The sequence below is a fragment of the Mauremys reevesii genome, linkage group 7, assembly GCF_016161935.1.
Source record: "Mauremys reevesii isolate NIE-2019 linkage group 7, ASM1616193v1, whole genome shotgun sequence".
NCBI classification, from domain to species: Eukaryota; Metazoa; Chordata; order Testudines; family Geoemydidae; genus Mauremys; species Mauremys reevesii.
The window spans coordinates 39,572,108-39,586,335 of NC_052629.1; the positions used below are offsets into that span (position 1 = coordinate 39,572,108).

Genomic DNA, 14,228 nt, shown 5'->3' on the forward strand with positions numbered 1-14,228 from the left:
TAAATGGGAGCAGCAGGAGACCCATGTATTCTAATGAACATAACACACTGTACTATACAAAAACCCCAGCGCTACAGAACTAAAAACTATGAGTTTCGATCACAGGCATGTTGTGTTTCCCATAATCAACTGAAGGACCCTTTTGCCTGACCTTGCACTCCTCCATCCTACAGCTAAAAAGGGGAAAAAGGCAGAAGGCAAATAGAAAAAACAACAGAGCAAGTGGAGGGTTGGACAATTGAGCAGTTTTATGTATTAAAACAATGAACATTAACCTCCTTTCCTCTGAGCACATCACAAATTATTTACCATCGGGGCGGCTCCAGACCCCAGCACGCCAAACGCGTGCTTGGGGCAGCATGCCGCGGGGGGGGCTCTGCCAGTCGCCGGGAGGGCGGCAGGCAGGCCACCTCCTGCAGCATGCCTGCGGAGGGTCCGCTGGTCCCGCGGCTCCGGTGGACCTCCCGCAGGCGTGCCTGCGGAGGGTCCGCTGGTCCCGCGGCTTCAGTGGAGCCGCGGGACCAGTGGACCCTCTGCAGGCATGCCTGCGGGAGGTCCACCGGAGCCGCGGGACCGGCGACCGGCAGAGCACCTCCCGCGGCATGCTGCCCTGCTTGGGGCAGCGAAATGTCTAGAGCCGCCCCTGTTTAACATTGTCAAATATTGTAAAATATTCCAGCAAGAATATTCTGATATAGGAGGTGGCCTATCTTTTGGACTGCATCATGGTGCCATCTGTTAGCAAGTCTATTTAAATATCTTCATCACTGTTGAGGAAGGTGAACTAATTGGAAGTTGAGCATCCTGGTTGGCTTGAATCTTTAAAATAAACATTGTATGTATATATTTATTTGTATACAAGGCCATTAATTTACATTGCAGTTTACAAAGGACATTAAACAGGTTAAAAGACACAGTTCTTGCCCCAAAGAGCTTATAATCTAAACTGACTAGACAAACATACAGAAATTAACTCATAAGGGAGTGGGGAGGGAAAGGAAGATTCATAGTCATTGAACTGCCTCACCCAACACAAAGAGAATAGATTCTTAGCCATTAAGCTGCTTGAAGCATTGACCTGTGGCCTACCTAGCATAGGTGCATTTACAAATGATTTTTTTTCTTTTATAGTTGCTATATGTTTATTTCTCCTTAATTTCATTTTTCTTTTCTTTTGTAACTGTTCAGTCTTGAATAATGTTCACATTTAAATGTTAACATAATATTGCTAAAAAGGTAATAGTAATTATTCATTTTTTTAGAACTTTAATTGTGTTTTGCATTTTTCTGAGTTAAAATAACTCAGGCAAGTAACTTTTTTGTAATTAGGCATATGTATTTATCTAAGGCTAGGCATATAGGAGAGCATAAAATCTTACTCTTTTTTGTTATTGCTCTAATAAATTAGTGCCTTAAAATATCTGACCGGTTAACTGACCAATTATTTTTGAAACAGTCAAATGCCCAACACTAGGAAAATGGAAGCAGTTTTCTAACCTGCATATATCATAAGAGCACACACTCATATCTAACTGGAGATTAGATCTAAATTATTATTAGATTTTAGACAAACGCAATGGCATTTCAGATACTCAAATGAAACATGTGAGGCCAAGTTCATCCCTGCTCTAACTCCACTGACTTCAGTAACAGCAGGGATGAATTTGCCCATTATTCAGCAATCTGAAAAGAGTCCCATAGGCCAGATCCATCTTTGTGCTACAGCCCCGTTGCATAAGGTAAGCTGATGCAAAATGGCCATATGGCATGCATTTGCCCCACCATCACAGAGGGCCTGTATGCCACCTCTGTGCATGGCTGTGCCAGCTTTGTGCCACCTCTGCAAGTCCTCTTTCCCCTGCATGGGCACAGGGCCCGGAAAGGCACAGGATGGTGGAAGCAACCTTCACAACTGCATGGCCCACTGGAGTAGGGGTACAAGTTAGCCCTGAGTGCTACTCTAGTCTATGCTGCGGCCAAAATAGGCCATCTTGGTCCCTGAGTATTGGAGGCACAAGCTGCCTTGCCTTCTGTTTCTGCGCTGGCACAGCCATTAATCTGACCCTATGAACCTAAATAGAAGAGGATTTGCCAAAGAATAATATAACCCCATCAGTCATCTCTATAGTAATTTTCAGTTATGACACCAAAGTAGCAGCTAGCAATAAGAAGCTGACACAGTCATGCTCTCACTTTGTCAGATGCAGTCTTTCCTGTCCCAACTGCTGCCATGCTTCCTGTGAAGTCTGAGATTTTTGTTTTTATGGGTCTAAAAATCAGACTGTTTAGATAAGTTTTTTGAACATATGAAGGAAAAACAATCCTATGCCATTTTAAAGTTTGAGATAAATAGAGGTAGATAATTTATCATAATTTTAGGAATGAAGGAAAGAACATGGTGGCAGGGAAGCAGAGAGAGACCTAGTATCCGCCTACCCAGATCTCCTTCCCTTTACAATGAAATCCTTTGGCTGCTTTGTGCCTAAAATGACATTAGGGATCCTAACTTTTTATATATTCTGTAAACTGTATCAACAGTTTATTGATAGCAAAATGTGAAACAGAGCAATCACCTTCTAACATTTCTCCAGCTCCTTTGGGGTACGTAAAGAGGGCTTTCCGTGGTGGGGCAAGTTCCGAGACACTGAACCCAGATCCAGTTACAGAGCTTCCACTGACTCCACCAGCTGAAGAGGATGAAGAGGAGGCTGCCATTTGTCCCTTTAACCTAAAGGCAACAGAAAAAATGTTATCTTTTCCTTCTCTAACTAATTTTTGATAACTCAGCACATCCTTTTGCCTTCAGAGACCTGGGTACAAACCGACTCACATTCATCAGTGAAAATTTGTTTGGTGATTCCTATCTTAGTCTTCCACATCTCAAGTCCACCACAATACTTGGCATCATTGGTTGTCTGATTGCAGGGCGTTATAGATCACAAGTAAGGTCCACAAGGAGCAAGTTCAGTGGCTAAGGTTCTAGACCATGGCATTATAAAACAAGTAACTGCATGGCTGAGAACTACTGGCCTTTATTAGCTATCTTTTTCACTGAAAAAGTAAGTATTATTTTCTAATTGGAGCTCTGCACCCTAGGAAGAACTGATATTTGAGAGCCGTATTGTGGCTATGTTCAAACTACAGCAGATTTCTTACTATGAGTCCTGTGACACCTTAAAGACTAACAGATGTACTGGAGCATAAGCTTTCGTGGGTGAATACTCACTTTGTCAGATGCATGTATTCACACACGAAAGCTTATGCTCCAATACATCTGTTAGTCTTTAAGGTGCCATAGGACTCATTGTTGCTTTTTACAGATCCAAACTAACATGGCTACCCCTCTGATACCAGATTTCTTACATATATTTTAGTACAAAATGCAGTTCACAATTTTACCACTTGGTGGCACAAAAAAATAATGCTAAAATGCCTTGACAAAATGGAAACATGAGTAGTAACAGAGTATGCATAACTAATTCAGTACAGAACAATAAACTTGATTCACCTTCTGCAGATACTTTTTTCCATCACCCACAAACATGAAGAGAAAGTCTCACTCCCCAGTTGTGCAAAAAACCCACAGAACATTCTAGAGAGCCACAAGTCTGCACCCTCCTCACATCACTCTGTGTGTGAAGAAATGCTATGGTCTTTAAAAGGGTCTTGTGCTCCTAAATGTGCTTTTTGTGTTTTATCTTTTTGTTTTTAAATTGCATTTGACAATAATAATGGTTGGGAATCCTTCTGGCCATTTAGCAGTCTGCCATCTGATCACTTTAACTCCTCACATATACACCTCCCACCCTGCCTTTAACACTCACCTACCTTATTCTTTCAGCATAACAGAATGGATTAAATATATTTTGATAGGGCATTTGACCTTTATGCCTTTCCATTTAGGCACTGAAGTGTTTTTTGTTTTTATTAGCCACTATAATTTCTCATCCATCCTTTACATTTTCCTTTGGTGATGTCTACACTATAGGAACTATAGAAGCACAGCTACAGAACCCAAGATGAACACTGTTGGGTTATAACTGTGTTCTCTCTCTTCCCCTAAGGCTACTGACTCCTTGCTTGTCCGGCCCATTAGCCTTATAGGACCTATACCATCTTCATCCCTTCACTCACTTCCTTATTCATTACCAAATCAGAACTTCCCTCTTGAAACCCAGGAAAGCTGGATGTCAAGCTCAAAGTGGGAGCAATTATTCATCCACTCTGCATACCAATTTAAAATTACATTTCACCTCAGCTTTTTGGGAATAGATGCTGATTCATCAGCAGTTCCATGTTTTGAACACAAAGCTGGCTGCAAAGAGAAACTGTTCATGGTTGCATGGATCTAAGCCCAGGTCCTCAAAGGTATTTAGGCCATTTAGGAAGTTAGAAGAGTAAATACTTTGAGGATCTGGGTCCTAATCATATGGCACAAAGCTTCTGAGCTTGAGGAGAAAGAAATTGATGAGGGTTAGTGAGTTTCCTTCTGAGTCTATCTGCACCTGGAAAGGGAAACTAACTAGGATGCTACTAGCCACTCCTAATTTATAGTAGCAGGCTCTATATTTAAACTTTGATGCAGGAGAAAAACAAAGGTGCATAAAAATGGGGGAAGGAGAATGTGGAAAAGTACAAAAAAGGAAGAGAGCAAAGAGCAGATAAGAGGGAGAGAGACAAAACAGGAGGAAGAAAATAAATATGGGAGAAAAACAGAGAAGAGATGACAGGGGGTAAAGAAACAGAGAAGCAACAAGGTGCTGAAGCATCTCTTCAAGGTGAGAGAAAATACAAGGTAACATTACTGTCTAAAATGTTACACCTATATTGTGCTATATTTAATGTTTGCATAAAACTCCTCTTGACATCAGTGGGAGCTTGACAGAGGGTAGCACTACCCCTAACTCGTACCTCGTTCACAGCTCCTCTTCCTAGAATGAGTCAGGCATCCCTAGGGCAGAGGCATCCCTCACTGCACATTAACGGATTTCTAGTGGGAAGATTATGATGATGTCAGTGAATTAGTGGAAGAGGGAAGGTCAATAGGAAAGCAGGAAATCACCCAAGAGATGAAGGCAGCGTGTGTGGGGATTGCCAGAGATCTTGGTCAAGGTGGACATTTGGCAGCCCCCGGGCAGTGCTTGGTGTCTCTTTTCCCTCCACATCATGGCTGAGTGGATGTTTCTCATTTTCTCTCGGCCCAGGTGTCTGTACATCCTTCACCCGCAAGCATTTCTGTGGGTCATCTGCCCCCGCGCAACCACTGCTGGGTCGAGGCGTCTCCCCCCCGCGCCTCCCTCAACCAACACCGCCGGGGCGGGGCTGGACTGAGAGCCCCAAGGAACCGGAGGAGGGTTCCGCGGGGGCGGGTCCCGGTACTGGGGCTGGGCCTAGCTTAGCTCTCCCCGCGGCGGCCGTGGAACGGGCTGGTTGCCAGGGAGACTGCCCCGTGCGCGGCGGAACAAAGGGGGGAGGTGGGGCCTCACCCCCCAACGCCCCTGGTGGTAGAGCGGGCGCGTGCTGGGGGGAAGGGGGATCCCAGGCGAGCGGACCCCGCCCACGCCGGAAGAATATCGGCAGCAGCAGCAGTTTCTAAATGGCCACTGCGCATGCGCAGGCTCAGCTACAGCAACAAAACGCATGCGCTGAACAGCAGCTAGCTACTGTAGGGTGGGGGTAGCGTAGCGCTCTCCCTCTAAAACTGCCACCTACCCCTCCCTACCCGACGGCGCCCCGGTGAGTGAGGCAGCTAAGACCGGGCCCAGGTCGCCCCCTCGCTCCGGCCGCCCTCACCCCGCAGCCTCACCTGGTGCCCGGACGGCTTGGCGTGGCGAAAGCGGCCTGAGTGCGCGCGCGCTACCTGCTGGGCGGGCGCGAGCACGCACGGCCCCGCCCCCTGCAACGCTGCGGGCCTCTCTCGGGCGGGGCCTGTGGCCTGGAGCAGCGGGGGGGGGCTTTGCGTTTCAGCGTGGGGGGGAAGAGGAGGCAGCCAGCCAGCCCGGCCTGCCCCGCCCTGTCCTGGGGTAGGTGGGCGCTTGCCTCCGTTAAGTGCCGGTGAGCCGCCCGCGCGCCCCCCCGGGCAGGGCCGTCGCCCGAGGCCCTGCCCCGCTCTCAGCCCCCGCCGAGGTAGGTGAGTGCCGCGTGCAGCGGCTGCAGGGAGGCCCGGAGCCCCACGGCAACACGTGGGAGGGGCGCTTCGCTTCCCCGCTTCTCTTTGCAAAACCAACAGACGCCAAGCCCCTGCTAGGGCCCCGCGTAGCTGCGTGCGGGAGTGGGCTGCGGCTCCCCGCGTTTGCCAGTGTGCGCGGGACTAAGGCCTCGGGGGTCTCTGTGTGCGTGTCTGTCATTGTAGGATTTAGGCCAGTGGCTCCCGGGCAACAAAACATGTCATGGGGGTACCCAGCCATGCACTACTATGGCGTTGCACCCGTCATCCACACGCTGCATCTTGCGGGAGCCGGGCCTTAGTCTGTATCCTTCTTACTGTGCCCACAACCCACTGTTTCTTCTCCGCTATGTCCCCGCCATGCCATTGTGTTGCCACTGCTTCTTCGTAGCATATAATCTGTAGCATATAATCCAGTTTTGCATCAGGTTTTCTGAGCACAGATTCCTGTGCTAATGCAATTTTGTCAACCTTGAATATTCAAAAATCACAACTCAGAAATAACAAAATTGGCTTTAAAATCATGAGACTTTAAAAAAAACACACCCATCAAAGTAAAAAAGGGGGAGGGATAGCTCAGTGGTTTGAGCATTGGCCTGCTAAACCCAGGGTTGTGAGTTCAATCCTTGAGGGGGCCACTTAGGGATCTGGGGCAAAAATTGGTCCTGCTAGTGAAAGCAGGGGGCTGGACTCGATGACCTTTCAAGGTCCCTTCCAGTTCTAGGAGATTGGTATATCTCCAATTATTAGTATTAGTATTTTTTTTGTCTTCTGTTTTTTGGGCTTTTAGGGTGCCCTTGCTTAGCATTTTCAAGCTTTTACCCTACAACCACAAGTACTAGGAAGGAACTTACTTTTTTTTATTTAGATAAAAACTGAGATTATTACATAATTACCTCTAGAACCTGGAGCTTTAAGGAAAGCATTATAGGTTGTGATACTGGCGACAATGTTTGTGGACCTAGATTAGATTAAACAGATTTTTTTTTTTTTAACACAGGCAGGCTTTTTCCCTTCATAGTGTCCTCATGCAGAGTTAAGGTTTCTGATAAAGGAGAAACTCTCAGTTATGAAGATTAATGGGAGGAGGGAATGAACATTAATCCTTAAAATTCAATCTTTGCCTATACCGGCATGGGCAAACTTTTTGGCCTGAGGGCCACATTGGGTTTTGTAAATTGTATGGAGTGCTGGTTAGGGGAGGGGGTTGTGGCCCAGCCCCCATCTCCTGTCTGCCACCCCTGGGACTCCTGCCCCATCCAACCCCCTTGTTCCCTGATGGCCCCCCTGGGACCCCTGCCCCATCCACACACCCCTGTCCCCTGACTGCCCCTGGACCCCTGCCACCCCATCCAACCCCTCCTCTCATTCCTGAGACCCCCCCTCGGGATCCTTGCCCCATCCAATCTCCCCTTCTCCTTGTCTCCTGACTGCCCCCGAATCCCTGACTGCCCCCTGCCGCCTCATCCAACCTCCCCTCTTCCTGACTGCACCTCTCCCCTCCCCCTGGACTCCTGCCCCCATTCAACCCCCTGTTCCCCCACAACCGCCCTGCCCCCTATCCACACCCCTGACCACCACCCCGAACTCCCCTGCCCTCTATCCAACCCCCCCTGCTCTGTGCCCCCTTACCACGCTGCCTGGAGCACTGGTGGCTGGCGGTGCTACAGCTGCGCCGCCCAGCTGGAGCCAGGCCACGCTGCCTCTGCCATCACCACACAGCACAGAGACTGGGTCAGGCTGGGCTCTGCAGCTGTGCTGCTCCAGGAGCTCACAGCCCTGCCACCCAGAGCATTGGGCCTGTGGCAGAGCGAGCGAGCTGCTGGGGAGGAGGAACAGTGGGGGAGGGGCTGGGGCTAGCCTCCAGGGCCAGGAGCTTTGGGGCCTGCGGGCCGTAGTTTGCCCACCTCTGGCCTATACTGTACACAAGTTTTCAATAAGTTCTAATTATATGGGAGTTTGAAGACTGTGACAGGTTAAAGTTTGGGTGCCTCAACTGTTTGTTTAGATACCTTAATATATTTAGGTTTATTTTTAAGTTTAACTCAGTTTCCTATCTCAGGTGTATAGTGGCTGACTTTTGGATAATTACAATATAGCTAAAATATAGCTTACCCAAAATTTTTGATTTGTATTTCAATCTTAACTCTGTTTTAACATAGCTTTTTGTCAGGGAATTTCCTTTTTTTTTTTTTAATTAAAAATTTCCTATAGGGACTCTAAGCAAGATACTCAGCGTATGTTACCATGTAATATTTCTAATGATTTGTAGATATGCAGTTTCACACAAATATATATTTTTAAAATTTTGAACTTTTACCAGATATAGGTACACAGTGGCTGCTTTATCTCACTCTGGAGCAGCACAGAACAGCTAAAGTATTTTGCGTAGTTAACCTGAGTTTGCAGCTGCTTTGTTTTGCCAGCGTAGTGCAAAACAGCTGAAAATGTACACAGCACTTTCTTCCTCATGCCCTCCAAAACTCCCTCTTCTTGCTCACGCACACATAGAACTTAGTTTCCCCCTATTTCCTGGTCTATCTGTTGAGTAGATCTGGTGCAATGGGTTGCTTTTGAAAAGATATTTAGGATCAAAGGTCATTTTTTTTGTTGTTTTTTTCATAACCAGAAGTTTATCTGTCAGGAAGAATTGTCCTCTTTTAAAATGGCCGTCATCTCCTATTGCTCTCAATCATCCCGAAGCCACAGCGGCCATCAGGGAAGATGGAGGCTTCCTGTGCTGTGAGGAGGCAGAGACAGGCCCATTGATAACAGCAAGACAGAGATTTCTGTGGCTTTGCTCCTTTTGAGAACAATGGGAAATGGCAGTGCTTTGGAAAAAAGGCAGTTCTGTGCGGAATTCTCTGTAGTAGACCATTGTATTTTTTCAGCCTCTGCTGAAGGAGAAAATTTCAGTTATGAAAAATAATGTGGGAAAATTGACTAATCCTAAAAAAATTAAAATGTATAGTATATGCACAACATTTCTGTGAGTTTTTAATTATAACATGGAAATTTCAAAGAATTTGTGGTTGATCATTAGGGACCAAAAAAAAAAAAGAGGCTAGTGCTGGGAGCTAAATCTCTTACACTTTAATTTCTTACTGAAAGACTATTTTCTGAGAATTTACAAGTAGTCTTAATTAGAAACTGAGAAATGTAAGCAAACTTTAAGAAATACAAGTGCTGTAATATTGGAGAAGAAACATTGTTGCTGTATTATTCATATGTAACAAAAAGGATGAATCCCTTGTTTTAAGTGTAAAACTCAGCCTTAATTACAGAGTCTCTACTGATGCCTCCATGGTAAACTCTTAGAAAGTACATATAGGAAACCTGGGAATTTACAATTTCTAGGGAGATGTCAGCAGAATTATTTTTATTTCGGTAGGGTGCCATCATTGGCAGGAAGAGCACAATGGAGGTTCTGCGTCCAACACTTATAAGGATTGGAGGGCGCATTTATAGGAAAAATAATATTCGACAGCAGACCTATCCAAATGAAGAAGAGGATGATTTCTATGCAGGTAAAACCTAACAAGCGGGGGCCCAAACTAGTATTAATATAATATATTGCAAAGTGGGGAATCAGCATTCAAGACTTACAGGGAGTTAGCAAACTCAGGGTCTGAGCCTGTGATGAGCTCGTGGTGGGCACAGGGGTCTGCCCTTATTGCAGGACTGGGGACATGAGTGAAGAAATACTTTGCACTGTTCTCTAGCAGTCCTGGCAGAGGAGCAGAGTACATTCTGGTTACAAAATGTTGGCTTAGGTGATTGTGAATTTGATGTGGGTTGCTGGCTATCAGTTAATTTGTTGATTGAAAAATTCAGCAAAACAATGTTATCTGTGTTTAAAAAAAAATCTTTTATTTAAGATGATCAGTAAAAATGTTAAGACTTTGTAGCGAATATTTTTTCCCTCTCCATGCATTGTTCTTGGTATTTTCCACAGTGAGTTTAATCTCAGAGTTAATAAGAGTTGAGGTCATTTAGCACCTCCTTGGAAGTGCTCAGGACTTTTCGATATTGGCCCTTAAATGGGTGTCTTCTTGTGGCCATCTAATGTGGATTTTGAAAGATAGCACCTATTTACATGGCTAACTGTTCCTTTTCTATCTTGGTGTACTCACCTGTATGTGTACCATATTAGGTAATGTTTGTGTGGGTCCTTGTAAATATAGAAAATCCCAAGAATATCTGGTAAACATCCACCATTTGTTTCAACTAGAAAAGATTGAAAGAACTGGGCAAACTCTAATATGCTTCTTGCCACCTGAACCCACCCCTGCTCACACAGGGCTAACCAGGTTTGGTTGAAAAACAAATATGACTAAGTGGTCCGTGGGTGAGAGGTGGGTCTTTAGATCCTCTGATACTTAGTTCTCTGAAAAGGGCGGGCGAAAGGCCAGTGGGCTACTGCTCAACAGTCAGAACAATTCTTTAAAAAAACCCTGTTGGGCCACTGGGCTATTTTGCAATTGCAAGCAAGAGAAAAACTGTTCTATAGCGGGCTGAAACTGCTACTTTTTTAACCCTCCAAGAATGGAAGATTTAAAAGTAGTGTCATGTTTTTCGGAGCAGGTAGTAAGGTGAAATAAAAGCTGCGTCTGTGACAGAAGGAGCCACTTTGTTCTTTTATTTAACCTTGGGAGAAGAAAGCCGGTGAGAATGTTGCATCACATAAAACACTATCAGCCTTTATAGAACAGTTTGATTTTCTACTTTATAGGCCTTGGGGATCCTACAGATGAGCCTTGTGATGCCTTCATGGTGGAAGAGACTGAGAGAGGTTTCCAGTGTGCAGTGGAGGTTCCCAGCCCACTATACAAGTGAGCCTACATATTGTTTTATTTGAATCCTCTTTTACAGAAGAATCTGTCAGGGAGGTTAGAATCTACAGCTGCCTCTGAGAATCCAGACTTCTCAAATAATTTCCATTTTGTGGAGAGCTCTGTATTTGTGTGGGGGAAAGGGATGTGAATCCCTTTCCAATGTACCTGTTTCACATTTGGCACTTAGCTCTCATCATGGTGGCAACTGCATCTTGTGCTTTCTTGCTGATAGCAGTTTTTTGGGCATCTGCTCTTCAGGACATGAAAGCAAGCCAGGAAGATGGAAGAATGTGGGGAGAGACTGAGGTAAGCAGCCAAGGCAGGGGAAGCTGTGAACACTTTGTGAGAAGGCACACTCAAGATTGCAGTGTTTTGCTAATTGAATATTTGAAGTGAAATACACCTCTACCCTGATATAACGCGACCCGATATAACATGAATTCGGATATAACGTGGTAAAGCAGTGCTCCCGGGGGGGCGGGGGCTGCGCACTCTGGCAGATCAAAGCAAGTTTGATATAACATGGTTTCACCTATAACACAGTAAGATTTTTTGGCTCCCGAAGATAACGTTATATCGGGGTAGAGGTGTAATTTAATGTTCACTTAGGGTATGTCTGTACTTTGAACTGGAGGTGTGATTCCCAGCTGGAGGAGATGTCCCTATACTAGCTTGATTAGAGCTAGCAACCTCAAAATGGAGTTTAGGCACAATAGTGTGAACAGGAGGGGTTCACACTGCTGTGGCTGCACTCCATTTTTAGTCCACTAGCTTGCTCAGAGTTAGTGCAGATATGCTCCGCAACTTGGGAACTGCACCCCAGCTAGAAGTATAGAAATATGCTTGGAAGTATCTAGCTGATATGACAGCTTTGTCTAGTAATATTTGCCAATTTTTAAAGAATGATTATATTACAATTATATACACAATTTTTTTATTTCAGTATGTATGGATGGTTAAAATGACTGTGCTGAATTGTGTTCCTTTGCTACACATTTTCTAGGTCTCTGCTATATGTTCTCTTTGGTGGCTGAAAGATATGGTAGTTTCAGAGATATGGACTCCCCTGGGGGAATCCTCCCCCTTTTACCCCGCAAGAAAGAAAAGAATAAAGCAACCAAACCCTGCCTAGAAAAATAAAATAGTGACATTTTGTACATGACAGTATAGCATTTGTATGTCTATAGGTATATCATTGGAAAAAAAGGAGAAACCAGGAAGAGACTGGAAACAGAGACTCGAACTTCTATCAGCATTCCCAAGCCTGGAATGGAAGGACAAATTGGTGAGCTTTAATGTGCACAAGATGAATGAATGCTCTTTTGTCCACTCCACCTTTGGTGTGTGTTTTGTGCACAGGACTGAGAATCAGGAGACTGCTCTTCTAGTCTCAGCTCTGACACATCACCGACTCTGTGACCTTGTGCAAGTCACTTAACTTTTCTTTTTACCTTGTTTTCTCTGTTTTACCTTTGTAAAGTACTGTAATATCTGTAGATGAAAAGTGTTGTTTAAGACCCTAATCCTCCTAACACAAGCATATTCATTACTTTAAGCCTCCAGGTAGCTCCACTGAAGTCAAACCTAGCAGTAGCCTAAAGTTAGGCGTATGTGCAAGTTTCTGCAGGATTTAGGGCGTAAGTTCTTGAATAATGATTTTTCTATTAACAGCAGTATTAATGGGGAGTTGTACATACATAGCAAGGCATCTTCTCTCAACATGTATGTACATGTGGAATAAACTTTCTTTAAATGCACCATAGGTCATTATAAAGCTGTCTTTTTTAAAAAAAGAGGTATTCTAATAACACTTGCATCTTTTGTTCTTGTTACTAGAACTTCACAATGAAAATGAGTGGGTTTGTATTGTATGCTCCTATTACACTTAGTTTTATAATAACAAAGAGCATCATAATGCCCATAATATACTGTACTTTGTGGCTTTTACAAAAGGAATGGAATGTCTGAAGCAGACACACACTACAGCATGTTATGGGCATTATGATAATATTAGTGTCACATGTCCCAGTAATTATATACATAAATGTCCAAAAAAAAAAAGTCTTTCATAGAATCATAGAATATCAGGGTTGGAAGGGACCTCAGGAGGTCATCTAGTCCAACCCCCTGCTCAAAGCAGGACCAATCCCCAACTAAATCATCCCAGACAGGGCTTTGTCAAGCTTGACCTTAAAAACCTCTAAGGAAGGAGATTCCACCATCTCCCTAGGTAACCCATTCCAGTGCTTCACCATCCTCCTAGTGAAAAAGTATTTCCTACTATCCAACCTAAACCTCCCCCACTGCAACTTGAGACCATTACTCCTTGTTCTGTCATCTGATACCACTGAGAACAGTCTAGATCCATTGTTTTTGGAACCCCCTTTCAGGTAGTTGAAAGCAGCTATCAAATCCCCCCTCATTCTTCTCTTCTGCAGACTAAACAACCCCAGTCCCCTCAGCCTCTCCTCATAAGTCATGTGCTTCAGCCCCCTAATAATTTTTGTTGCCCTCCGCTGAACTGTTTCCAATTTTTCCACATCCTTCTTGTAGTGTGGGGCCCAAAACTGGACACAGTACTACAGATGAGGCCTCACCAATGTCAAATAGAGGGGAACGATCACATCCCTCGATCTGCTGGCAATGCCCCTACTTATACAGTCCAAAATGCCGTTAGCCTTCCTGGCAACAAGGGCACACTGTTGACTCATATTCAGCTTCTCGTCCACTGTAACCCCTAGGTCCTTTTCTGCAGAAGTGCTGCCTAGTCATTCAGTCACTAGTCTGTAGCAGTGCATGGGATTCTTCCGTCCTAAGTGCAGGACTCTGCACTTGTCCTTGTTGAACCTCATCAGATTTCTTTTGGCCCAATCCTCTAATTTGTCTAGGTCCCTCTGTATCCTATCCCTACCTTCCAGCGTATCTACCACTCCTCCCAGTTTAATTTCATCTGCAAACTTGCTGAGGGTGCAGTCCACACCATCCTCTAGATCATTAATGAAGATATTGAACAAAACCGGCCCCAGGACGGACCCTTGGGGCACTCCACTTGATACTGGCTGCCAACTAGACATGGAGCCATTGATCACTACCCGTAGTCTTTAAAATTTCCTGCCTGTCAATACCGTTCAGAATCAGTGGATTGTGACCTTCTGGGGGTCGTGAAAGGCAATTAGGAGGATTGTGAGGCCTTGAAAAATTAATTTAAAGCAATCCCCAGTCTCCAC

At 45.0% G+C, this 14,228-nt stretch overlaps 2 protein-coding genes across 11 annotated transcripts in view; one reads left to right on the top strand and one right to left on the bottom strand.

Annotated features, from left to right (window-relative positions):
• The window catches only part of ANAPC16 (anaphase promoting complex subunit 16), a 14,145-nt gene extending 8,177 nt beyond the window's left edge, over positions 1-5,968 (bottom strand). Inside the window, exons 1-3 of one of the 4 annotated variants that reach the window (XM_039546254.1) lie at positions 5,807-5,968; positions 4,912-4,990; positions 2,574-2,728 (exon numbers count right to left, since the gene is read on the bottom strand). In XM_039546254.1, coding sequence (XP_039402188.1) covers positions 2,574-2,715 — 142 coding nt within the window. In that variant the 5' untranslated portion in view covers positions 2,716-2,728; positions 4,912-4,990; positions 5,807-5,968. The other 3 variants (XM_039546256.1, XM_039546257.1, XM_039546255.1) reach the window with 3 other exon arrangements.
• The window catches only part of ASCC1 (activating signal cointegrator 1 complex subunit 1), a 54,707-nt gene continuing 45,950 nt past the window's right edge, over positions 5,472-14,228 (top strand). The window contains exons 1-4 of one of the 7 annotated variants that reach the window (XM_039546251.1): positions 5,472-5,736; positions 9,558-9,693; positions 10,899-10,998; positions 12,189-12,286. In XM_039546251.1, the coding sequence (XP_039402185.1) occupies positions 9,585-9,693; positions 10,899-10,998; positions 12,189-12,286 (307 nt within the window). In that variant the 5' untranslated portion in view covers positions 5,472-5,736; positions 9,558-9,584. Of the gene's footprint in view, positions 5,737-6,002; positions 6,127-9,552; positions 9,694-10,898; positions 10,999-12,188; positions 12,287-14,228 lie in introns of those variants that run through there. The other 6 variants (XM_039546253.1, XM_039546247.1, XM_039546252.1 and 3 more) reach the window with 6 other exon arrangements.